Below are 24811 nucleotides of genomic sequence, written 5' to 3'. Positions count from 1 at the left end.
TAATAATGGGGCTTGTTTATGCAGCAGGGAGTCGAGCATTCCCACTCTACCCTGGGAAAAGATTGAGTGTCTCCCTTTAAAATGAGGAGTGTGCTCTGCTTGGTTAAGGTTCCAGGCTTGAGAGGAGCCTTGCTACTGTCCTTATCAATGTGTTTTGGCTAATGCTCTTGCTGTGTGTTCTGCTACATACTGAGAGATGATAGTCAAGAATACCGTAACCAGCACCTGAAAGAAGATTTCTTCAGCTGTGCAGGGTGTTTACAGTTTGGTTCTGGTTTATAAAGAACCAGATCTACCTTTCTACTGTCAGGATTTATGAGCATTGGTAGAAGACTTCAGTAGCTTGAGTGCTGGGTCATGGTTTGGAAATGTATAATGTTCTTTTCATCTTTTGAAACTGGAATACCTAGTGGTAATGTTCTTGCTTTAGAGAGCAAAAACCTTTCTTTTCTGGAGTCAGTTCCTCCCTGGATTTGCTGCCTTTTTGATTCTGGAGTCAGGAAAGCCAGTGTGTTTTTCCTCACTGTACTATCAATGCAAATTTAGTAGGCAGTACAGGACAAGGTGCTCTTTTTGCTAGCCCTGGTGGGTTCAGTCTCTCCTGTGCTTGTATTTAGACTTCAGTGAACGTAATCAAATTTAATTTTACCATACTACCTGGTTTTGTGCTTGGACTTGGTCTTGGCTCTTAGATGGGCATTTGGTCTGACTTATAAAGCTCTTTCATGTACCGGAGTTAAGAACACCATGCATTTTATAGCTGATGTATGAATTTGAAATGAGCAATTTTGGTTTCATATCTTCCAATAAAAGGAACTCTTTCTTCTCTCCTTCCCTGTCTTGTTTTCTAGGCAGCTTCTGAAGGGTTTAAACTTTCCTTTTGCTTTTGATTTAGGACTGTATCTCAGTGAGATCTTAATTTCCAGTCAGATGTTAAGACCAAGCACATAAAGCTTCTAGTAACCTCAGGAGATTTAGGTCCTTTAGCTCACTTGCTCTTGCTCTTCTAAAACTTGAGGTTGCCAGCTTTCACTTAAAGATTAATTTATCTGATTTTTTTTTTCTCTCTGCAGTGGCAGCTGCTTTGTGTATGCTGGATATTAAGCACACCTGTGCTGATAAGTTCAGTTTAGTGCAACCTCTCAACTATTTTGGGGTGTTCCTAGGAGTTGCATATTCTGGCAAACTTTTTCTGTCAGAGAAGATCACCTGTGTAAGGGGTAACTAAAGAGGAACACTATCTGAACAAACCATTATTGAAGTAGAACTTAACTTTTGTCAATGGCATCTGTTCAGAATAAGTGAAACTGTAGATTGATGCCATGTGATAGCTGTATGTTTTTAAGCAGTGCTTTTGTTGAACAGTCAGTAAGGATCATGCTGTCTTTTGAAGGTAAGTTTTGAATTCAGGCCTTTGTAGGATTCTCCCCTCTCCCTCCAGATAATTACAAAACAGTGCCCTGAAAACAGTCAATGAGCATATGTGTTAGTATCCCATTTTACTTCAAGTGTATGTGTGTAACTCTTTTGAGATGGCTAGGAAATGTAGTGTTCACGTTACAAAAAGCTGCAAGGAAGTAATTGTTCTATGTACCTTCTTACTGGTCTTTTTTTGTAAAGCAGTTCAAAAAACAATACTAACTTTATTAGCACTTTTAAAAAATACATAACACTCATAACATCCATAACATACATGCATACATGCATACAATACATAACATGCATGCATATTCTCTGCCTTGTGAGGAATGAAGTAAGTGATTGTGGTGGTTGCTTACACATAAATGAGTAAGTCTTACAAAATGAGATGCATAATAGACTTCAGGATGCTCAATTTTGTTTCTCTCTAAGGCTGGCCGGTGAATTTTTGAAAACTGAATATTTATTTGTTGTTGTTGGACACGTGGGTGGAGCCTGCAGTGATGTTCAGCAAAGTATTCTTCAGGTTGCTCAATATTCCAAGAGGGAGAAACTGTTAGAAATTCTACAAAGCATAGGTAACTTTCCTTATTACTAATTGCCTTCCAGGGTAGACAAAATCCTTACTTTAAACCCTGCTCTTCTGACAGTCATGATTCCATTCTATTAAGCGCAGTATAGACTTTGTAAGACTATTGCTTGAAGTGCTCTCCAGGGAATGCTGCTATTCTAAACTGAGTTTGAGGTTTTTAAGCATATTTGTGGTACAAATGGGTATTTGTCGAGGTCTCACCTGTACTGAGTAATAGCAGACAAGCTTCCCAGGTGATGAATTTCTTTAAATGGTCAATTAGTAATTGCTTTAGCAGCTGTGGTGTTGCCTACAGTTTGTCTGGGTTTTATTTCTAGTTTTGCTCTGAACGTATCTTACTGTTTAACTCTGAAAACTGGGAAGCAGTTTGGAGTTAAAAGATGGTCTGCATGTCTTTCTGCTCAGTGCTCAGAATGGTTTGTCACTTCTAGCCGTATGCTGTAGAACAAGGTTGCATACTAGGACCTACCACAGATCAGAATTGTTTCCTACTTTTATTGAGGAGAAAGATATAATGCAATAGTCTTCATCTAGGTTTCTGTATTGATCTAGAAATGAATGGATTGAGTATAATTAGTTTAACGCAGGCAAGAAATTGTAATCGTACCTTAAATACCTTACTCAAAACTAATTCTGACGTTATGGAACTGTAGTTCTCATGTAGGTAAGAACTGCAGTTGTGAATAGTGAAAATGCATTAGGTTTCAAACTGCAGTAGATCCGAACTCTTGTTTAACACAGGTTGTGAGCGAACCATGGTGTTTGTGGATACAAAGAAAAAAACTGACTTCATTGCTGCCTTTCTTTGTCAAGAAAAAATACCAGCCACTAGCATCCATGGGTAAGTATTTTTTTATGTGAAAATCACTTAATATTATTTCTTGTAAGAAACTTTTTTTTTGAGATTCATTGTCTCGCCATATCTATGCGATTTAGCTGGCCTTGTAATCCTCAGTAGCTCCACCCAATTGAGAATGTAGTGTTTCTGAAGGCCAGTTTTTACTTTGTATTTGCTGAGTATATATCTTCATGGTTGACTACACTTCAAATGCTTTATTGCTTTAAGGCCTCTGTTCATCTGGATTTTGGATTGATTGGCAAGTTTGTAAACTCTAAGATCAAGAGCCATCTCTTAAGCTGTGGAGATGGTGTCAAGGCCACCTATGGTGTTTTCTTGCTAGGAAGGATTTCTTGCTAGGAAAATTTAGTTTGTGTGTATATCCAGTTACTCAGTAGCCACTGTGGCTGCAATATGTATTGCTATGGGGAATGTTGAGAAAAGGTGGCTGCAGCTGGAAGACCTTGCCTTTCAAAAGACTTGAATGCTGATGACATTTGTACTCCCAAGAAATCCTGTGATCCAAAGACATATATTTGCCAGTCCGTTTCTATGCAGAAAAACTAGTTGAATCCATGCATTTGTTGCAGACTACTTTACTTCTGCGAGTTTTCCAGTTGACTGGAAGTGGAACTATTTAGACTGGGAACAAGAGGCTCATATGCTGCTCTTTCTAAGCAATCACTTAGGCCCAGGATTCATGGAAGTGACTGGAGTGATAACCAGTCATTTCTTGTCATCTTATCACTTCCTCAATTTGGCAGCTTTCTAGTTTGCTTCAGTAGCGTTTCACTGATGGATCAGATGCCTTTCAGTATGTCCTGTGCTTCACTGGTCATAGTAGCTTTGATAACTGTTTTTGACACCTCTTGAGGATCTCTCTCAAGTCTCCTTCAATAGAAAGTAGACTTGTGCTTGGCTGTTTTGGTTTCCCTTCATTACAGGGGTGTAAAATTTTCTTTATCAGTTATTTGTAGCTGAAAAGCTACTCTGCCAGATCAAAGGGGACCACAATTCTTTAGACAGTTTGTTGTCCTCATGCTGACTTTCAGAAGGCTAGTTTACATCTCCTAGTTTGCAGGGTATGCTTGATTTCATTCTGGTATTGAGCTGTTAAAAGATAGTAGTGAAGGCTTTCAATTCATAGGATCATGGGATAATTCAGATGGGAAGGAACCTCAGAAGGTCATCTAGTACAACCTCATGCTCAGAGCAGGACCAGCAGGACCACTAATTGCTGCTAGTTTTGATTTCTGAGTCAGCCAGCTGTAGAAGTGCTTATGCAAGATGTCTCATCTTGCTTATCTTAAAGTTGGTAAAGGTCAGCAGCCAAGTGAATGCCAGCAGAAACTGCTAGCCCCTTCTGGCCACCCTCCTGCTGAAGCTCTTTATTACAGAATCACAGAATAGTTGAGGTTGGAAGGAGCCTCTGTAGATCATCTGGTTCAACCCCTCTGCTCAAGTAGGGTTAGCTAGAGCAGGTTGCCCAGAACCGTGTTTGGTCAGGTTTTGAGTATTTCCAAGGGTTGGAGACTCCACAACCTCTCTAGGCAACCTGTTCCAGTGTTCAGCTACCCTCACAATAAAGTGTTTTCTTGTGTTCAGTTAGAATTTGCTGTGTGTATTTGTCCATTTTCTCCTGTCACTGGCCCCTACTGAGAAGAGCCTGGCCCCATCCTCCTGACCTGCTTATTTTCCACACATGGCTGTTCTTGTGGACCCATTAAGTTAATTGGATTTGTATGTGGAATCTACTTTGCGGGCTCTCTTTGAAACCCTAGTTGCCCCTTAAGAGAATAGGTTCTAGTTTGACCTTGATAGAAGAGTGACTTTTGACTTCCTGCTTGATAACTGCAAGGACCTATCCCAAATTTATCAGAGAAGTCTCTTCTCAAAACTTAGCTGGAATAAAAAGACTAACTTGCTAGATTTATCCTGTAGAGAAGGCCTAAGAAAGACCTGAATATCAGTAGGATAGTGTCTTCTGTTCACATTAAGCCTTTCAGAACCGTTCCTGAATTGGAGGGGAATACCTAGTGGTCCAAGGGACATAGCCACTTGTACATAACTTCAGAGTATAATGGATTCCAGCTGAACATGTTACAGAGCTGCTTGAGCAGTTTTGGTCATCAGAACATATTTTACTGAGGCTTAATGTAGCCTCACTTTGAAAGCTCTCTACCTGGTATTAGAATACCCACCCCTTCCTCTCAAGTGTTCAAGCTCCTGTACTGCTGAAGCGTCCAGCAGTTGTACTCCAGTAGATCTGGAATGTGAAGGACAGGAGACCTACTTTCAGCTTTTGAGTGCATGAGAATGCTGTTTGGACAAGGACCACTTCTAACAAAAAGATTATTTACCAATAACAGCTTTTTGATATGTGGTCCACATCTGTCCATTTCTTGATTGCAAATACAGAGAAACCAAAACTATATCCTTGCCTGTATTGGTAAGGTGGATGCCTATGCTACTGCTCTGGGCAGTTTTCAGTCTGAGTCACAAGTGGCACAACTGCACAAATATGTTTGCGAATACATTATCAAGATCTTGTTACTGATAAGCAACCTTCTAAGAAACTTACCTGGTATATGGAGCAGTACTGGTTTGCTTAGAGTGCTTAAATGAATATTTGTTCAGAATCTTTGTAAATGGGCAATCTTAATGCTAAACATATTAGAATGTAATAAAGACATATAAGCAACATGTTCTACTGTATTTTTTTGTCATCATACATTGTAATTAAGGAAGAGCTTTTTGTGTTAATGGGGTGCTTTTCTGATATGTTCAGGAATTCAGGTGGCAGCTGCAGAGTTTTCATTCTGTCTTAGAGGCTTCCCCAGAGGTGGCAAGATAAGTCCAATCATGTATCATACAGACATGCTGTCAAATCTGCCTCCCTGATGTATTCATGGACTTTTTACAGCATTTGTGAGGAGATTGGTCTAAAAAGAGTGTTTCTAACTTGTGTTTGTACGTTACTCACTAGCATTTGGTCAGGTACACAACACTGAGAAACTTAAGGTGAAATACTTGCTAATTCCAGGTTCAAACCCATCTAAAAAGACTGTCCCTCTCAAGTGATGAGCTAACATGCAGTGTCACAGTGGTTGTTTACACTTCAAAATGCAGGTAAACAAACAATGTTGAGATTCACCACATGAAAACTAACTTCGCAATATTTTTCATCTTTTAACTGGAGGAAGGGACTTTTGAAGTCTTGTCAAGAAAACAGTGGTTTGGAGAGTGTTCTGAGAAACATCAGAATATTTTGTTTGTAGATAAGTTAAAATCCATCGTAGTACACAGATACAAAATGTTTGTGTGTATCCTGTACCCTGTCAGTTCTACAGGTGTGTGTGAAGGGTTGTTTTGAGAAGATTTGGCATTCTGTTCTTGGCTGACCTGTAGCATGTAGCTCAGTTGCTATTGCACAACTTGTCTTTTGTTGGGGGAGGCTTCTATGCATTTCTTTAGAATTACTACACTGTAAGTTAAGGTACACTTAAGGGTAACTGGTCCCATGCAAGCTGCTAAACTTGTGAATTTTACTGATTTGTGGTTCACTTCAGTTTTTAATTGGAAACTAGCTAGGATAGCTTTCTTAACTGCTCTTCTCTGGGATGCCAGCCATACCAGAGTAAACTGAATGGCCTATGTTGGATACAACGGAGTACTGGTTTTTTGCTTTTTAATTTGTTCTCTGATTTGGCCAAAAAAAGAGCATCTGTAAAACTCTGTTCTACAATATGTAAGTGCTAATTAATCTGTAGACATTCTTTAAAAATGTTAAACAACAACAACAAAACCCAAATGTAGCAAACCAATGTTTCTTGCCCTCCTGAGGATGAGCAAATACAAGTTCTGTACTCTTGTTTGGTGACTTTCTGGGTGTCTGACATATGTACTGTGCAGGAGAAAAGGTAGATTTCACCTTTGCTTTCTTGGGTCTCTACTACAAAGCAGCAGTAAAGTCACATCTAACTATGGCATGAAGAAACTATCAGTAAATAAGTGGCCCTTCTTTAGGTAAGAAGTGATACATAGCTATCTTCTGTAACTGCATGAAGTCATTTATTGCTGCCTTGACACAGGAAATTAATTCAAAGAGCTATATCTGCGACAGAGCACCCTTTGTAGGTATATCTGAATGCGTTGTTCAAAGCATGGAGATAACTTAAATCCTTGAGAATGAAGTCCTGTTGTCTTCTCTCCCTTTTCTTCAGTTCTCTTATGGTTGCCCTAGCACCCTTCCTTCCCACTTCACTTCCTCATGTTCATCTTTGAGATAATTGCATTGCTTCTAAGTGAACCATACATGTAGTGTTCAAATAGTCCCAATATATGTTTCTTTAAAAATGTAATTTCTCTAGAGGCTTGAGTTAAAGTACTTAATGTGTCTTACTGCGAATCAGTTAAAAAATCAGAAAATTCTAAATTGGTAAGTATTTTTGCAAGGACTACTTCTGTGTGTGAATCTTACTTGCTCTTTAGCCTGTGTCTTGTAATATTACAGACTTTTTTTTTTTTAACTTGGATATCTATTCTAATTTTTGTTTTCTTTGCAGAGCTAGGGAACAGAGAGAGAGAGAAGTAGCTCTTCGGGATTTTCGATCTGGAAAATGCCCGGTTCTTGTGGCAACTTCAGTGGCAGCAAGAGGCCTGGATATTGAAAATGTTCAGCATGTTATTAATTTTGATCTTCCTTCCACCATTGAAGAGTATGTGCACAGAATTGGACGAACTGGTCGTTGTGGAAATACAGGCAAAGCCATTTCTTTCTTTGATAATGGTTCAGATGGCCATCTTGCACAATCTCTAGTTAAAGTGCTTTCAGATGTAAGTTTCAAATCTTACTGTGCTCACTCTTCTGGGTTTTTGAGGACTTTAATGTAGCTATTACTACTTTGGTACACTTGCAGAACTCTGAATTGGTAAAGTAGTCAGGGTCTCTAAATTCACTTTTCTAATTATGCAGGCTCAGCAGGAGGTTCCAGTTTGGCTGGAAGAAATTGCTTTTAGTATTCATGAAACTGGTCTTAGTGTTCCAAGAGGAAGTTTCTTTACATCAGTTGATACCCGAAAAGTAAGTTTGGAAACAAACTTCAAGTGTTGGCTTTTAAAACTTTGGTGTGTCAGTATAAAAGCATGTTTAGCTGTATATATTCAAATTAGTGCCACTGAAACTATTTTGACTGGAACAGCTTCTGTCACCTTAGTTGTGTGTCTTCAAAATGGTCATGGTATTTCTGAAACTCATTTTGGATAACTAGTTTGCCTGACTTCTACAGCACAGCCTTACTAGCTGTGTTAGTCTTGATGCGCAGTGTCAAGAATTACTCTGGGAGAAAAGGTTTGTGCAAACATGCACAAAGAGTAAGACGTAAAGGAATTGGGAGAGAACTGATAAGCACTAATTGCAAAACTTGTTTCCCGTTTCAGTGCTTTGTCCCCTTGTGTTGGTTACTGAACCATACTTAAATGGTTTCTACGGAATTAAGTTCTTGCCGTATTACTAACACAGTATCATCTCTAATGGAAAGGGACTTTCTTGGTCCCAGTGTCTAATCCTTGTTTTCCTATTCTTCATTTTTCTTGTTCAGCCTAACCCCATCCTGTGACTGATTGTGTATATTCTGATGCTGCTTTTATCAGAAATTTTAAGAAGCTAATCTTGAGAGCTTTTTTGCTGTAGTTCACTTGCTTAGTGCGAGCTAGAGCTGTGTGTACTTATAACCGGATACATGATGTTTTAAAGAAGGTTGTAGAATATAGTCTGCATCATTCTTGTAGACATACTCCAAATGTCTTGAAACTTTTTTGTGCAAATATTGGGGCAGGGGTGGACACGTTTCTGGCTTGCCCACAAGACATAATGGCTTTTGTCTGTCTCTTCACCATTGCATCTGTTACCTTTTTTACAAGCAGAATGCTCATGATTCACTTCTTAAACATTAATTTTACTATGGAAAGTTACAGTAGCAACTGTGGGGAAGTAGTCACCCAAGATCCACTTTGTCTTATACTAACTATATTGAACCAATAAACACTGGTTGCTTCCTAGCTGAATGGATTTGATCAGACAAAGGAAGCTAAAAGATTACACATAGGTCTCTTTGGAGAAGAGACCCTTTGGCCTTGGAAGAAAGGCTTATAAAGTTGGTCTTGATCTTGTTCCTTTGTTCAAAGGAATTTTTGATCATCTTTGATACTCTCTGAAGGCTTGCTTAAAACCTTTATTGAAAATAACTGGCACCTGTGATATGTCATCTTGTAGGGAAGGGAATAGCTTTATTTTTTGCTCAAGTGAGTCCTGGTAGTGAGTCCCACTAGTTTCCAGTATGGAACTGAAAAGATTTTCTTAGGAATTCATGTAAGATGCACACTAGTCTCTTTGGTTTTGATGCAGGGCATGTATCTTTGAGCATTCCTGCTCCTATTTTCAGTGCTTTTTTAACTGCTGTTTGATATTTCTTGTTTCTATCTACTTGGATTTTGATGCCTTCATTAAAAGCCTCTTCTTGATCTCTTGCTTCCAAGAATTTTATTGTGTTACTTGCATTCCAAATGTAATACTATCTTAGGGACTACAGGGGAAATAAGTACTGCTGCTTGTCTTTGCTTGTATCATTTCTGAAGCTTGAGTTTCTCAAGTTCAAATCTTCCTTTCATGAATGATCTTTTTGCATCTCGTAATTAGTGAAAGTACTGGGTGTTCTGGGTACATCTACCTGTCTGACCAGCCCCCTAATCAGAGCTGACTTTTTTTGGGTCCTCATGGACCCAAGGGGACCCCCATGGGACCTCAGTTACATACTTAAGCATTTGCTTCCTTTTTGCTGTAGAAATGCAATTTCTAGCAGCCATTCTTTCAGTAGATTTTTATATGTTGCTGTTCAAGGATGCTTTTTATCTAGATTATTTCCAAAGGTGGATCTTATCAACCTTTGAATCTAGATTGCCTCCAAAAATACATCTCCAGTCTTTGCAAGGAGTTTAGTCTCCCAGCACTTCATGAAGTCTGTCACTTCTAGGGCTGAGTCTGTAATTCGGAGGTCAAGGGCATGATGGACAAAATCTGGCTGTGACTCTTGATCCACTGACTTCTGAACAGAAAAGTTTCAGGGGAAAACTGTTTGCTGTTTGTAATGTCTTGGGAATGCTGCCTTCATAGTCATATATATGTAGTACGCAAACTTTGAGTTGGAGATCATCAAATTCTTCCTCTAGCAGCTTGAATTCCTTTTTCCATCTCCCCTCTTCATAGTCTTGAGAATTAGAAATTTTTTTCTAATCAACTCCTAATTAGAGAACTTTAGGAAATTGTTGCTTGCAACTTCAGTCTCTTCAGTTTTGTTTTTCTTTACAGCTGGTGACATCATTAAACCTTGAAACTCTTGAAAAAGGACACAAAGTTCTTTCTCAGCCAGAGGTGCCCAAAACTGTTGCAAATGCTTTTCAGTGTTTTAATTCTTAATGCTTAGGGCAAGGGCCAAATTATAAATACTTGTTCCTCCTGTTGGTGGTGCTGCTGCTTCTAATCACTTTTGAGACCTCTTGAAGTCAGTGATCCTAACAAGCTGCATGTTCCCAATTAGCCTTTTTTTTTTTTTAATTGACTATTAAAGCTACCTTTTTCTACTGTTTATAGTCAGCATACTTCTCTGTTCTCCCTTGAAAAAAGGCTTGTATCTGTTTTGTTCTTGTTGCTACTGTAACTGTATGAGCTGGAATAGGCCTCTACTGTAACATGGACATGTTTTTCAATAGTGTTGATTCTCTTTCCTGAGGAAGAAGGCAAACCTCCTCAGGTGTATGTAATCACTTTCTTTTTCAAACCGAATGCTTAAAAGACCATTTTATAATAGAGAATTTGAACAAGGAATCTGTTGGAGGCTTTTGTCTGATTACTTAAGAACAATCCTGTATGTCACCAGGCTCAATTGCTCTTTTCAAAAGAATTTTACTGGGAGAGTAATCCAGACAGCGATTCTTAGGAAGTGGAGAAAGAAGTTTTTTCCACAAAGCTGTAGTGAACTGTTTTGTGTTGGGTAAAAGAAGCTTGGATTTGAACAGAAGTCTCTGGCAAACTGGAGAAGGGTTATTCTCTCACCTGATAAAATCTGAGGCTGATAAAATTGCATTAATTTTGGATTAGGGTCTAAAAACCTAATGCCTAGAAGTTTGATAAAAGCTTCTTTGCTTAAATATGATGTTCTAATGACATTTAGTGAGTCATGTATACAGAAGGGTAAAATTGCTTTATGACAGCTTTTGTTAAAGGATTGAATGTGGATGTTAAATTGATTCTAAACTAGTATCTATTGTTTCCTAGAATTATGAAGGCAGAGGCAGCACCAACCCGGGAGAAATGAGAACGTCATACACTGCAAGTGCATTTGAGTCATGGGATTAAAACTCATTTAGTACCAAACTAGACTGTTTTGTGTTGTGCTTTAAGTGAGCTGTTGCACTTACTGTTCCTTTTTGTTGAGCTTTATGGAACACTTAATGTTTAAAGACTAGCTGGTATCATATAATAATGCCTGCAACAATGTATGCATACTCGGTTATGATGAACCCTGTGATTATAACTTCATGTAAGAAGGCAAAAGCTGTTTTTAGGAAACACTTCAGGTATTTCTTTAAGTGTTAAAACTTTCAGTAAGAGTTCACTGATACTTGGCAGCTTATATGTTGCTATAAAGATGTGGAACTTGATCCCTGTTTGTTTTGTAAGTGGAAAATAGATTCGCTGAAATTACCACTTTGTTATCAAAATTTTGCATGGGAGAATAGTGTTGTGAAAACCTGTTTTGGGAAGGGCCTCTATGTAAAGAGCTCATCTAAACTTAATGTCTCTTCCTATTTCTACAGGTCAGTTATAAAATTTGTACCAAATGATGAGATGGCTTATCTTAAGGTGCTGTTAAACTTCTTGTAAACACTTATTTAATAAATACTTGAGGATCATGTTTTGTATTGGTGGTTTGTTTCCATGACAAATGTACAAAAAGGCCTATGCCAATGCAGCTTCATGAACTGATGTCTGTGTTCATGTATTTCTGTGTGGAACTAAAGTTCAGTGGTTATATCCACAACTTAGCTGAAATTGATGCTTGTACAGAGCTCTTTTTGAGAAGGATGGAGCCCCATGTTGCATCTGGTGCAGTGTTTTTGCCTTTGATAAGCGTACATACTGTTCTGTTATCTCTCTTGTGGAAAAGCTTGGTTGAGAGCTGTCTAGAACACTTTCCTAGACTTGCAGAAACTGTAGAGAGTAAGCAGGCATTCTCAGTTCTGTTGTGAGACTTCCTTAAAGTTGCTTGTTCTTTTGAGTATTTTTGGATTTTCCTGTGCAATATGCTGTGAAGGTGCATACCACTGTACCCCAAAGGGAAACAGCAAAGCTGCGGCGTTTCAGTTTGTAACATGTCTTGCACAACTGAACAAGCTTCTGTCATATTATCTGGTATTCAGCACACAAAATGCTGAACCCCATTTCTTGCTCAGCCTTTCTGCTTAACATAAGGAAATAATGCTGCTTACAAGACCGAGGGTCTAATCCCAAAGTTCGTGAAAATCAGAACTGACTTTAGTGGTACCATGGAATCAGTTACTGCAGCAAAGCATTCTGCTGTTTTTACTTTTTGTAGAAATACTTAAATACCTACTTACAGTATACAAAAATACAATATTTTTGTATTTACTTTTTTGCACAATATGTGGCAGTCAAATAAGTAATTGTGTAGTTGAAGTGAAGGTATACTTAAAGTGCAATTCATAAGCAGAAAACCTATTTAAGCTTGAAGTCTGTAGTTCACAGTACAGCATCCTGGGCATTGTGACTGTTTCTCCTGACAAGTCTCCTTGAGGATTTTTGTGTCCATTCTGAATTTCAGTTGAGTTCAGGGTGCTTTTGGTTGCTGGCTGCAGCAAATGTGACTGAGATGCATGATTTCTGGAGGAAGCTGTACAGCTGAAAGTCTTCCGTTTCTATGAGAAGAAGCCAAAGTAACCACAGTCTAGGGCTACCGGTATCCTAAAAGAAACCTTCAAAGGGAACCTGACTTACTGCCTTGTTTTAAGGACCACTTCCTTCAGTTCTTATACCGGGGCACTTTTGTTTGCCTCCTAGCCTGTGCCTCTTTGGGTGAGGGGGAAGTCCCATTAACTGACTAGAAAGAGTTGTTCTAGCACTATTCTTATTTAGCTTTTAGTGCAAGTGATGGGTGGAAGCTAAAACTGCAGAAACTGTCTTACATTTTATTCATAACTTGTAAAATAATGATTAGGATAACTTTAGTACCTACTACAGTTTATTAATTATAACATCTCAAATGACTCCTACAAGATTTAAGAGTTTGTGTACAGAGTGTTTATTAGAACTCAGAAGCTCCTTAACTTAAATATTTTCAGAAAAGACTATTCCTTTTTGTGTAATCTGGAATGGGTGGGAGGGAGGTGGTAATCTGGTTAAAGGTGAAACTGAAAGGAGTGTGGGTATGTGTGCACACGTGCAGTATCTTTGCAAGGTATGTGTTTGACTGCTTACATTTGCTGTTTCAGTACTCTGTTCTTTATAAGCACTTTTGCATGTTGTCTGTCCATGTATGGGCTTTCTATGTTTATTTCTTCATGTTTCCAGATAAAAAAGTTGCACAGAACTTGCAGTTAAACTTGCCTGCATGCTGTCCTAAAATATTGTACCTCTTTAAGTGACATTCTGCATCTGTGAACTGTATCTTCCTTTTCTGCTTCAGGTAGATGTATATATGCCTTAGTATCTAGTTTGTTAAAATTTAAGTACAATAGTTTCTCTAAGATAAAAAGGCAATAACTAGATGACTTCAACAATGTAATTGGTAGTGCATTGAATAGTGGGTATATCTATTGGAACTTGTGGTAAAGTGTCTCTCTAGAACACTTGATGGCACTATGCAAACATTTGTGTTTAATTTCCCTTTTACAGAGATACATATTTAAGTTTAAAACACTGTACTGTTCGACATGGACTGTCTTACTCTGGCAGGGCAGGCTTCAGTTTTGTGTTGTGCAGAACTGTTTCTTACCTGTGTTTTCTACAGCTTGAGGTTTTTTTTCTTGCATGTTCAGAACTGCCCCTTTCCTTAGGGAATAAAACTGGCTGCTACTTTCACTTAAGTAGTTCCTGAAGATGGTAGGATTTAGCAGGAACAAATGTTTGTGTTCTAAAGTGACTCTTTTTATTGCTATGTCACCTTACCGTTGTAGGTTTGTTTTTTGTTTTTTTTAATATGAGATAACTTTAATCATTTATACAATGATTTCCAAATATAGTTTTTTTTTTTTTTAAATCAGACTTACTTTGGTTTTGGAGGCTGGAGAATGACAAACTGAAAAACCAAGCCTGTCAACTAACTTTTTCTGATCAGAGGTACAAAATGTTCCTTAAAAAGAGGGAGGAGGGTTAGGATTAGAGAACTGCAGAAGAGAATCAGGAATCACAGTTGCAGGAAACCACATTCCCTTCTTGAATACTGAGTTTTGTCTTAAGCTTTTAGCCTCTTTTGCAACTTTTTACATATATATTTAATCTGCAGAGAAACATTTCAGTCTTATTCTCAACTGGGGGAAAACCCTGACAAAGAAGGAAAGTGTGTGAGGGGGTGGTAATTAACTGCATTGCCATGTGCCTCTGTTATGATTTCTGCACTCAAATAAGTAATTATATATTGATACAGAGAAGATATTGAAAGTCTTACTGAGGAAATATTCTGCTAATACCTTCTTCACACAAAGAATTTTGTATGGAAAGTCATATGTCATTTACCTTGTAGTTCTGCTGATTTAAGCATGACAAACATGCTGTTTTAAATATGCCAATTCAAATGCATTGGTACAAAGTTTAAGTGTTTTGGTCAAAGACCACTTCATATTTCACTCTGAAACCAACAAGGGTACCCGTGAGTTTCAGAACTCTTTAGTTGTTGAAAGGAGGATTGTTTCCCTAGGGGCAGAAGGAAAACGTGAACCTTTGGGAATGAGGAGGCAGCTTCATTCCATTTGGTTTGGGGTTTATTTTCTACAACATTGATTTATGTTTGTCCCCTAAGGTGAATTTATTCTGTGCAGCTCTGAGGTTGAAGATATGACTTCTGTTTACAGGTCTTGCTGTTACATTGGTTCTTTAGAAAGATACTGTTGTTTCTGTGATGCAGGAAGTAGTGCTGTTGACCTGTCGTCTTGCAGGCCTTGTGGGGCTGAACGTTTTTTCCAAGGGACTTACAGAAGGTAAGCCTGCAAGAACTTGTGTTTATACGATGATTTCCATATTCAGACTTTTTTAATCTCAGACATATGGGTCCTTAAAATTGAGCAAGGCTGGTTTAGGCCTAGCCTTCGTAGGGACAAGTAGTTTCAGTCCCTTAGCTGCAAGTCTTATGATTAGTACATCTCCAGTAGCTCACTTTTTCCCTTTTGTTTGCATAGGACTGAACAAATGGCATGTATCTTTTACTGTCAAAGCTCTTATGCGCAGACAAGAGTCCAGTTGTTCTGTAGGTGGAAGTTGTGATAAGTGTTCTTAAAACCTGAGTGTCCTGGTGCATCACTCCATATTGCTACAATTTGAATACATAAGGTGTTTTTAATATCCTCCGTGTTCTGGGACTTGCACCCAATCATAAAAATGTATGGTTTTGGGTTCCATCTCTTGGAATTGCACCCCAACAATGTCCAAGTCCTGTACTGATGAAAAGTCTTGCTATTCTCTTTAGATATATGGGCTGTAATATGATACAGTACTGTGTGGTATGAATCTCACAGCATACAGCTGTGGTTCTAAACAGTAGCATCCTTTTAGTTTATATGAATGTTCTTGTCACTAGCTCACAGCTAAACTGTATGCCCAGTCCTCTGTAATCTGGGTATAGGTTTACAAGCCAAGAAGGTCAGGCATTGCAAGCAGGCACAGACACTTTGGAAATAATAATCATGACTCACAGTAGTAGGAGGTAATGTTTATTTATGAAGAAAACTTGTTGGTATATCAGTACAGAAGAAGGCTAAGAAATTGCACGAAGGACTAAACACTATTCATGAGTAAAAATGCACGGAAGACAAATAAAACATTATCATGAGTTTTAGACTTATAGCATTTGGAAATAAATCAACTGACTAACCAAAAACCTGAAGCAGAAAAAGAGCTGGAAGTTCTGGCTGATCACAAGATGACTGAAGTGCCAATTTTAAGCAACTATAAAGAAAATATGCTAGAATGCATCAGGGCCTGGAGGAAGTGAGGGAGTGCTTGCTCCTCAAGTCTGCAGGTGATGCCAAACTGCAGGGAGCAGGCAACGTGCTCAAGAGCAGAGCTGCCACCCAGGGGGACTAGGGCAGGCTGGAGGAATGGACCTTGTGCAGTTCAGCCTGGACCAATGCCAAGCCCTGTCCCTGGAAAGGCAGAGCCCCTGGCAGCAGTCCAGGCTGGGCAGGGACTGCCTGGGAGCAGCTCTGTGGAAATGCCCTGGAGACCCTGGAGGACAGGAAGATGCACAGAAGCCAGCCGGGGACCCTGGCAGCCACAAAGGCCAGCAGCTTCCTGGGCTGTGTGAGCAGGGGCACAGACAGGAGAAGGGAGGGAAGTGAGTCCCCCACCTGGATGTGATCCTGTGCAACGTGGTCTAGGTGGCCCTGCTTGACCAGGGGAGTTGGACTTAGACAATCTCTAGAGGTCCCTTCCAACCTCAACCATCCTGTGATTCTGTGAGTCTCCCCCTCAACTTGGCACTACTTAAGCCACACCTAGATACTGCATCCTCTGGTTTTGGTCTCCCCAGTACAGGACAGATTCTGCCAAACTGGAGTGAGTCCAGTGGAGGACCACCAGGATGCTCAGGGCTGGAGCACCTGTCCTGCGAAAAGCTGAAGGACTGGGGCTTGGTCAGCCTGGAGAAAGGAAGTTTTGGGGGGACCTTGGAACAGCCTTCCTGCACCTACAAGGAGGTAGGTCATTGAGAAGATGGAGCCAGGCTCTGCGCAGCAATCCATGGTGGCAGGATGAGAGACAATGGGCATAAATTGAAACCAGAAAGGTTCAGACTGGATATAAAGGAAGCCTTTTTCCATATGGAGAAAGTCCAGCAGTGGAGCAGGCTGCCCAGAGAGGCTGTGTGGTTTTCATCCTTGGAGGTTTTCAAAACTGGGCTGGATGAAGTCCTTAGCCACATGGTCTGACCTCTCTGCTGAAGCTGCTTTGAGCAAGGGGTTGAACTAGGGACCTTCTAAGGTCCTTTCCAACTTGAATTATCCTATGATCTGAAATATTTCTGGTGGAGAAAGGAGTGAAGAAGGCTGAGTGAGATTGTAGCCATCAGTGTTCAAGAGGAACTGAAGTAGTAGCAGGTCCTGTAAAGGATTACTAAGGTAGTTTGAGGAATAGAGCAGATGGCAGTAGGTCAGAAAAGGTTAGTTTGGATATTTCTTCTAGGCTAAAGTGAGTTTTGCTCTTTATGGGACACACATAAAACAAAATGTTGATGTTGACAGTAATGGTTCTGTTCTTGATACTAATAGAATGCAGGCTTGAATACAAACAATGCCCAGTTTTAATCACTAAAAGAAAATGTAAATTAGTGGCTTGCAACCTTTGATCTGCAGATACTTATGGGCTATGGATTAGTTCTAAGGGATTTGCAAATCATAGCTGAGAAAAGCAGGCCTTCTGGCAGTATGGCTGAATTTGCTAATTAGGGGCTGCACCTCCACTGAAAAATTAAGGGCATAGGAATTGAAGGGTTGAAAACAGCTGTGTTAAGCAAGAGTGTAGAGCAATAAAAGGTGTATAGTGTATTCTCAAAGCTACATTTAATCTCAGATTGTTTCAGATCCTCTGTAATGTTTTGAAACACAGCAAAGCAAACTGTAATGAAGACTATGAATATTCTCTTTTGAAAATGCCTTTTTAATTGTTTCCCCACTCTCCTGCAAATTAGTTCAAAAAAAAAAAAAAAACAAGAATGGACCTGTGTTTCCTCTCAGTTGGGGCAGGAGCTAAAAGCAAGCTAGCCAGACATCTTTTCTTTAATGTGTCAGCTGGGATTACATACAGTGTATATCCATCTTGGATTTAAGGCAGACTGTGGATCTTTATTGCTAGATCGTAATGTGTGCAGCTTTGCTGTGTTAGTGTGAGAAAATTGACTAAACTGGCTATTTGGCATTTCCGGGGAATTCCCTGGTGATATAGGGGCATGTTATTGCATCTGTCAAAACATTGTGCTCAGCAACACCGTATGGGGGTGATTTTTAGGTCAGATTTGGCTGCCACAGTCCTTAGGAATTGTCAAAGATGGATATTCATGCTCTTGTGCCATACTGCTGTTAGTTCTGTCATCACAGATTTAATTTTCTGTGAATATATTGTGTATGTTTAATTTTAGCCTTCAGCAATAATGTTTCTTACAAACTTGCTGCTATTTTAGATTTTTTTTTAAAATGGTATGAGTTGCTTCCATCTCTTCTCAGCTACAGTAGCAAAGTAGCCAGTAAGCAACATTAGAAGAAATCATATACTTATGGAAAGTCTACCAAGGATATAAAGTCTTGCATTCAAGTGCATTCTCTTCAAATTTATCTGCTTTTTCTTTTAACTTAAATATTTGAGAAACCAGTTGGAATCAAATGGGACCCTAAATATAGGCTATAGTTCAATATTGCTAGAAATATCTAGAGATTATATTAAGTGTTTTTCATACTATTTTCTTCAAAATCTTTGGCACTTCTGAATGCAGCCAGTTTGGCTTTTATTTCTTTTTATTAAGCAGAAGTTAAAACACGACAGTGAGGAAGGAAAATTAGAGAAACTCCTTTGTGTCGTGGAAGACCAGGGATTCAGTTCTCTGTTCCAGCACGGTTAGGCAAATCATTTGGGAGCCAGACACTACTAAAAATGTTCGTCTTCCTCTTTATGCTCCTAAGTAGTTGCAGAAATCTGACCTGTTGTCTGTCAGAGCCTGATTTCTGTATATAAAATGAATAATATTTTCTTTAGAACTCGACCCTAAACGTGCCTGTTGCCTGCTAGTGTCATCCAAGAAAACTATGGATAGTGATTGTGGCCAACTAGTTTCAGAGTACTAGCTTGTCATCACTACTGTGTGATTAAACACAATGTAATTCCATCAATCAGGATTTCCTCGTGCTATTTTTCTATCTTTCCCTTCTCTCTCTTTTTTTTTTTTTTAAATTAACTAAGCTAAAATGGATTTCAATATATCTAATCCTATTATAAGGATTAGATATAAGGCAGCTGTATGCCTAATAGCCCTGGACTTTAAGGAATGCTCTCTTTTGCTCTTCTGCTAATCAAAATGGAATATGGGCATTCTTCACAAGAGATGAGATGGCTGTTTTTAAAGCTTTTTTTCTGGAAAGATGAATGAGGTTTGAACCAAAAATTGACTTGGTTTTGGCCTTTGCTCTTGGTTAGCGTGGTGGTGTATAATTTTATGTGTTCAGTTGCGTATGTACAATGACTTCTGATTCATTTAACTTTCATTTAAAATGGAAGGGCTGCTATTGGTATACTTACCAGATGAAAGATGATTTATTTTAAACAGATTAGTAATGTTGAGGTAGGTTCAGGTCTCTCTCTTTTTTTCTTTTTTTGTTTATTTAATTTCAAATGTTGATCTGAATGTAAGAATGAAACTATTTAAGCAGAGTTATTTGGAAATGTGGCAGTGTTGGTCATCTCTAGACATGCATGTTGAGAATGTAAGGTCAATGCCTTTAATAGCAACCACTGTCTAGACTCTGTCCCTATTCCTGCAGATGGTTAAAAAGGGAAGAGTATGAACCTTGTGCAGTTTCCTTTTACCCCCTTTTAGTAGCAGGGAGATGAAAGCTGGGAGGTGACTTACCAGGAGTCCTTGGTCTTGATAAATCTTAAACTCTTTAAAACAAACAAACAAAACCAACCTCCCCCCCCCCCCCAAAGATCTGTTGGCACTTCAGGCTTAGGTATCATCCTCGCCTTATTGTTTGTCTTGAGGTGCTTGTTCCAGCTTCACTAAATGGTGCTCTGCAGTAGACCACTGAAACCACTGTGAGGAAGAACACGACCTCAGACCACAGCAACAGCAGATGCCTGGTTTCACCATACAAAGACTTGACATCTTAACTCCTCACAAGTTATGAGTATCCAGACAGGAATGGATGATCTCAAATCATTCCATGAATCCCTTATGAGAATTTCAGAGGCTTGGAAATGTTATCTGTATCAGAGACATTTCCTAAACTGTTTTGTCCTATTCCAGAAATGTGATGACTTTGCAGGTCCCTGCTGCACAGTCTCAAATTCAGGTTGGTCATGCTTGCTTCCATAATTCTACTTATAAGCTCAGGGATGGTTGTTTTTGTGTGTGACTTCTTTTATAATGAGCGGTTGTACTTCAATATCCTACTCTATTCAGTTTCTAAGATGTTTCACAGACTTGCAGGATTAGAGGTTTGTTAGTGTTTTACCTCTTAATATTTTCCACATTAAAGACTTCCACAAAATGCTTCCTAGCAGTGCTGGCACACTGCGGAAGCCTGTTCATACTGTCCACAGCTGTTAAACTGACAGCCCAGATGGAGACTGGCAGTCCCATACTATTTTCTGTTCCAGCTCGAACTCTGAACTGAAATAGTCTCATGTCATTGCCAGTGAATGGAGTTCACAGTGCCAGTCGCTCTTGATGACAACAGAGATTACATTTAATATTAGTGACTGGCATTGCCAAGCAAAATGTTGGTACCTTATCTTGGACAAAGTTCTTGTTAGGGTTGCTGGTGGGTCATTGTTTGACTGTGCCACCTTACCCTTAGCTATCTTTTCTGGGTGCCAGCACTTCACTACAGAGGGTCACAGGTAAAAGAGGTGTGTGTGCGGGGTGGGGATTCTTGTTTGTTTTGTATGGACAAGGTGGTTTCAGGATTGGCAGCCAAGTTGTGTGTCTGAATTGCTCACTGTTTCACCAGAATTCCTCATCCGGTTAACTTGAGAGGCAAGAGAAAACAGAATGCATGTGAGTTACAGAATACATACCAGCTTTGAATCACGTACAGTGGGGCCAGGAGCCATGTTTTAAGATGAGAAAACTGAGAAGTAATGGTCCCAAGGATCTTTTGAACGCAAAGAGCCTTGCTTAGAGATTCAAGATACTGCAAATCTGACAATTAACAGAATTTGCCTGTGGAGACCCTTTTGGCTTTTGGAGGCTGGTGTGTGTGTTGCTGTCCTTCCTGCTTGCTACCCTCTAATTTCGATAAGTGAAGTGCCAGAGGGCATATCACCTTTGAAAGATGACAACTCCAGAAATAACATGCAAATCTTCTCAAAGCCAAATGTGTATAGAAAAAGAATGTCTGTATGATAAGCCATTCTCAGGTAAGTAACCTTTTTTCTTTTTTGGTCTTGCTTGTGAGAAACTTACTTTTAGATAGTTATTACTATAAACTGTAGCTCTTTCCTTCTAGTAGGCACTTTTCATTGGGAGTAACTAGTGTTGGTTGTGGTCCTAATCAGGAATCTCTGCTTTTTGTGGTCTTGTTAGAAAAAATTAGAGGAGAGAGTGTCTTGTGGTCCTGCTATTAAAACCATACAGGATTCTCTGATTAACGGATTAATCAGATTAATTCACTTAACCTGTTTGTGCAAATGGGTATAACTATATCTGCCTTTTACAACTATTACAACAAGTAATACAACAATTGCAATCTGTTATGGTGTTGCAATACTGCAAAGGAAGATGTCAAAGGAAGGAAGTATTGCATACTTCTCTATTCTGAAATGGATAACGGTTTTGTGGCTGACTTTGGAAAACACCTGATTCTTTTTCTTGAGGAATAAACCCTCTCTAGAACAGAGATTAAGAATGTTTGCAAGTAATTACATATTCAGCTAGCTTTTAAAACTTTTTACACTTGTTAAACTTGAGTAATTGCTCACTGTGTATCATAACAGAACATTTCCTATCCATTTTATTAGGTTTGGACAATTTGCATATGCCTGCTACTAAAACTAGATTAAATTTAAGTAATTTAGTTGTTCATCATTGCTTGTTCAGAGAGTGATAAAGCAATAATACCTCAGCTGATATATTGAGGTGAAATTAAGGCCACAGGCATAAATCAGTAGTTTAAGAGCATGGTAAGCTTTGAGGATATTAGAATTTGGTGCTGCTGTTGTGGAATTTCATGTTACTTTAAAAAGAAATCCAAGAAGGACAGTTAATTTTTCTTGCCCCTTAAATACCCTTTGTTCCTGATGCTAGCACATTTTTGACGACAAATAACTTACCTAATGAAAAGCAGAAATACTCAGAAATTGGTTACACTCTGACTACTTTCAACTGGAAACCCCCCCCCCCCCCAGCTAAATCCACAGGAAAGGGAATGCCACTGATGTTATTTCTGTGGTGTTCTGCAGTGACTTCAGCCAATGAAAGTCAGTACGATGATTGTTCCAGTCCCTCCCCTTTACATTTAAGGGGATGAGGCAGTTCAGGTCACCAAAGCAGAGGAAAATCAGTCTAACAAAGTGAATAGTTTTCTGTTGATTTAGTGCTCCAAGTTAGATTATCAAAGGGTCTGAGCACCAGTATTGGTATAAGAGAAGTTAGGAATGTCAAGGAGGCAAAGGAGGGGACTACGGCAGTGCCATCTTAATATCAGCTTATACTGTTGTGGAAATGTACCTTTTATAAACTGATTATAATGCATCTTGATGTGCAGTTTCATCTTACTACTTACAGGAACAAAATATTCGTATAATGATTTTTCCTTCATATGGCATAGCTATGCAACTGTGTATTTGACCTCACTGTAAAGTAGTTGAATTCAGCCCAATTTGCACTGTAACTTTAGAACTATGCTACCAATGCTCCATGATGTAAATCTGCCATGTTGGCAGATCTGAAATTATATTGAACAAGTAACTTTAATACTATTATGCGATGAAGCTGTAAGTTCTGAAGCAGTTAGAATTTCCAAACATAAATAGAAGCTATTGGGGTTTTTTTTGCTGTTGTGGATATTGGGACAGCTTTTTTTTCACGGATATCTGCTGTCCTTTCAATAATTAGAAATATAAGATAGACAAGAATTGAGAATTGTTTTATAAAAAAAATTAAAATAGTTAAAACATAGTTAAAGATTTTCCTTTTTAATAGTAATCCTTCTCTAGCTTTGAAATCTGCCCACGAAGAATGTGGTGTGGCTACCTTTTGAACTTTTTATAAAAATAAACACAAGTCTCAATAAATCAGGTCATCTTTTACAGACTATATTAACATGCTCTAATTAAAGTTAACTTGATGAAAAGAAAGCCTCCTTTAGAAACCAAACATGTAACTTTTTTTTCTGCTTCCCTTTGCAATTAAATTATGACTATAAATTCATAGAAAGAGAGGAGTTATGGCTTTGGTATTTGATTAGTCAATACTTTGTTTCCAGTGCGGGGAAATTTGTGCTTTTCAAGAGAACAGCTCATCAAAGTCTGGGTGAAGGCTCTGTATCAGCATAGGAAGAAAAAACTTGCTGTAAGGACTGAAGAGCCATAGGAGGAGAAGGGGTACATGGAAAGAGCAGAGTGAAGAGGAAAGGTAGATTTTTCTCTTGCTTTGGCTACAGGTAAGTAACAAATGTGCTCAGGAGATGCTGCTTTCTCAACACCAGTCACTATCATGTGCACCTTGACTTTTTCCCTGGCAACAGCAATGAGCAATTACTTTTCAGGATGCTGGTGAAGTAGGTAATGTGGATGTGGTCATCTTGTCCATGTCTTGGTTGTTACTGTTTTGTCCGTTCTTACAGATGTCTGATTTGCACACTTCTGCCTTCAGTTTCGGTGATGATTTGGCTGGCAAGGACGGCTAGGTTAGAACTGCTTTGAATACATGTGGGCTAATGGTCTGTGATTATCTGTGATCCGCCCTGCTGTGGGGTAAATAGTGGATACCAAGGGTGATTTGCAGCCTGATGCCCATGCCGGTGAGGGTGAGGCAGTGCCCAGGCGAGGCGCAGGTCTTGCCACTCGGCATTGCTCCACCCAAAACTACACCTGGGGCGAGGCGGGAGTCTTGCAGCCTGGTGTTGTTGATAGGGGCAAAAGAAAAAAAAGGCCAGCAGCCATTGACACCCTCTGCTGAGCTCGACAAGGACCAAACATCCCACAGTGTTTGGCTCAGCCCCACCTTGCCAAGAGTATAAATTCAGTGCATAAACGGTCCTCCATTTGGAGGACGAGAACACGAACCTACGGACGGGTCGATGGGCCTGGACCTCTCTCCTCCCCAAAACAGGGACGCCTTTTTTGGTAAGGTTTGTGCCTCTGACAACGTCGGACGTTACCCCGGGAAAAATACCATTGTTGAAAGCGCTTAATTATCAGTTTGAGCTCAGAAAAAGTAGAATTTGTTGCAGTAAGTGCATTTATCACCGGCAATCCTGAACCTGTTGATCTGTTGCTTTAATAAATTGTTTATTTTGTTCAACTTTGCAAACCTGACTCAGTGAAAGTCCTTTTGAGGAGGGCTCTGGCAGGCAGATGTTGATTACCCCTTTCCCTCCCTTCACACGACAGTAACAATACATCGCTTAATAATATGAAAGTTATTGGAAATGGCTGAACGACTCAGATGCAGTTAGAAACTTCTTACATACCTTTTCTTTGAATGAGAATCTAAGTGTTCCCTGAAGTTTTTGAAGTGTTTTGGTTCTTTTCTTGTGCAGCTGTGCACTCAGGTATCTCTGACTGTACACATTTCATTTCAGTTGGATGGATCAAAAGAAGATATATATGCAGTTCAAAATGTCATAGAGTTTTTGACTGCTTCTTGAAATTACACTTCTTCATCAATGACCTGGATGAAGGCACAGAGTGCACCCTCAGCAAGTTTGCTGACGATACAAAACTGGGAGGAGTGGCCGATACGCCA

General features: G+C 39.3%; 1 protein-coding gene across 1 annotated transcript in view; it reads left to right on the top strand.

Annotated features, from left to right (window-relative positions):
• The window catches only part of DDX4 (DEAD-box helicase 4), a 33693-nt gene extending 22431 nt beyond the window's left edge, over positions 1–11262 (top strand). The window contains exons 15-19 of the mRNA XM_067316438.1: positions 1852–1997; positions 2753–2852; positions 7415–7685; positions 7825–7932; positions 11182–11262. Coding sequence (XP_067172539.1) covers positions 1852–1997; positions 2753–2852; positions 7415–7685; positions 7825–7932; positions 11182–11262 — 706 coding nt within the window. The remainder of the gene's footprint in view (positions 1–1851; positions 1998–2752; positions 2853–7414; positions 7686–7824; positions 7933–11181) is intronic.
• The last annotated feature ends 13549 nt before the right edge of the window (positions 11263–24811 follow it).

This window comes from Apteryx mantelli, chromosome Z, assembly GCF_036417845.1.
Source record: "Apteryx mantelli isolate bAptMan1 chromosome Z, bAptMan1.hap1, whole genome shotgun sequence".
Lineage (NCBI taxonomy): Eukaryota > Metazoa > Chordata > Aves > Apterygiformes > Apterygidae > Apteryx > Apteryx mantelli.
Note: the sequence above shows the minus strand (reverse complement) of the source record. Positions and strands in the feature narration are given on the sequence as shown.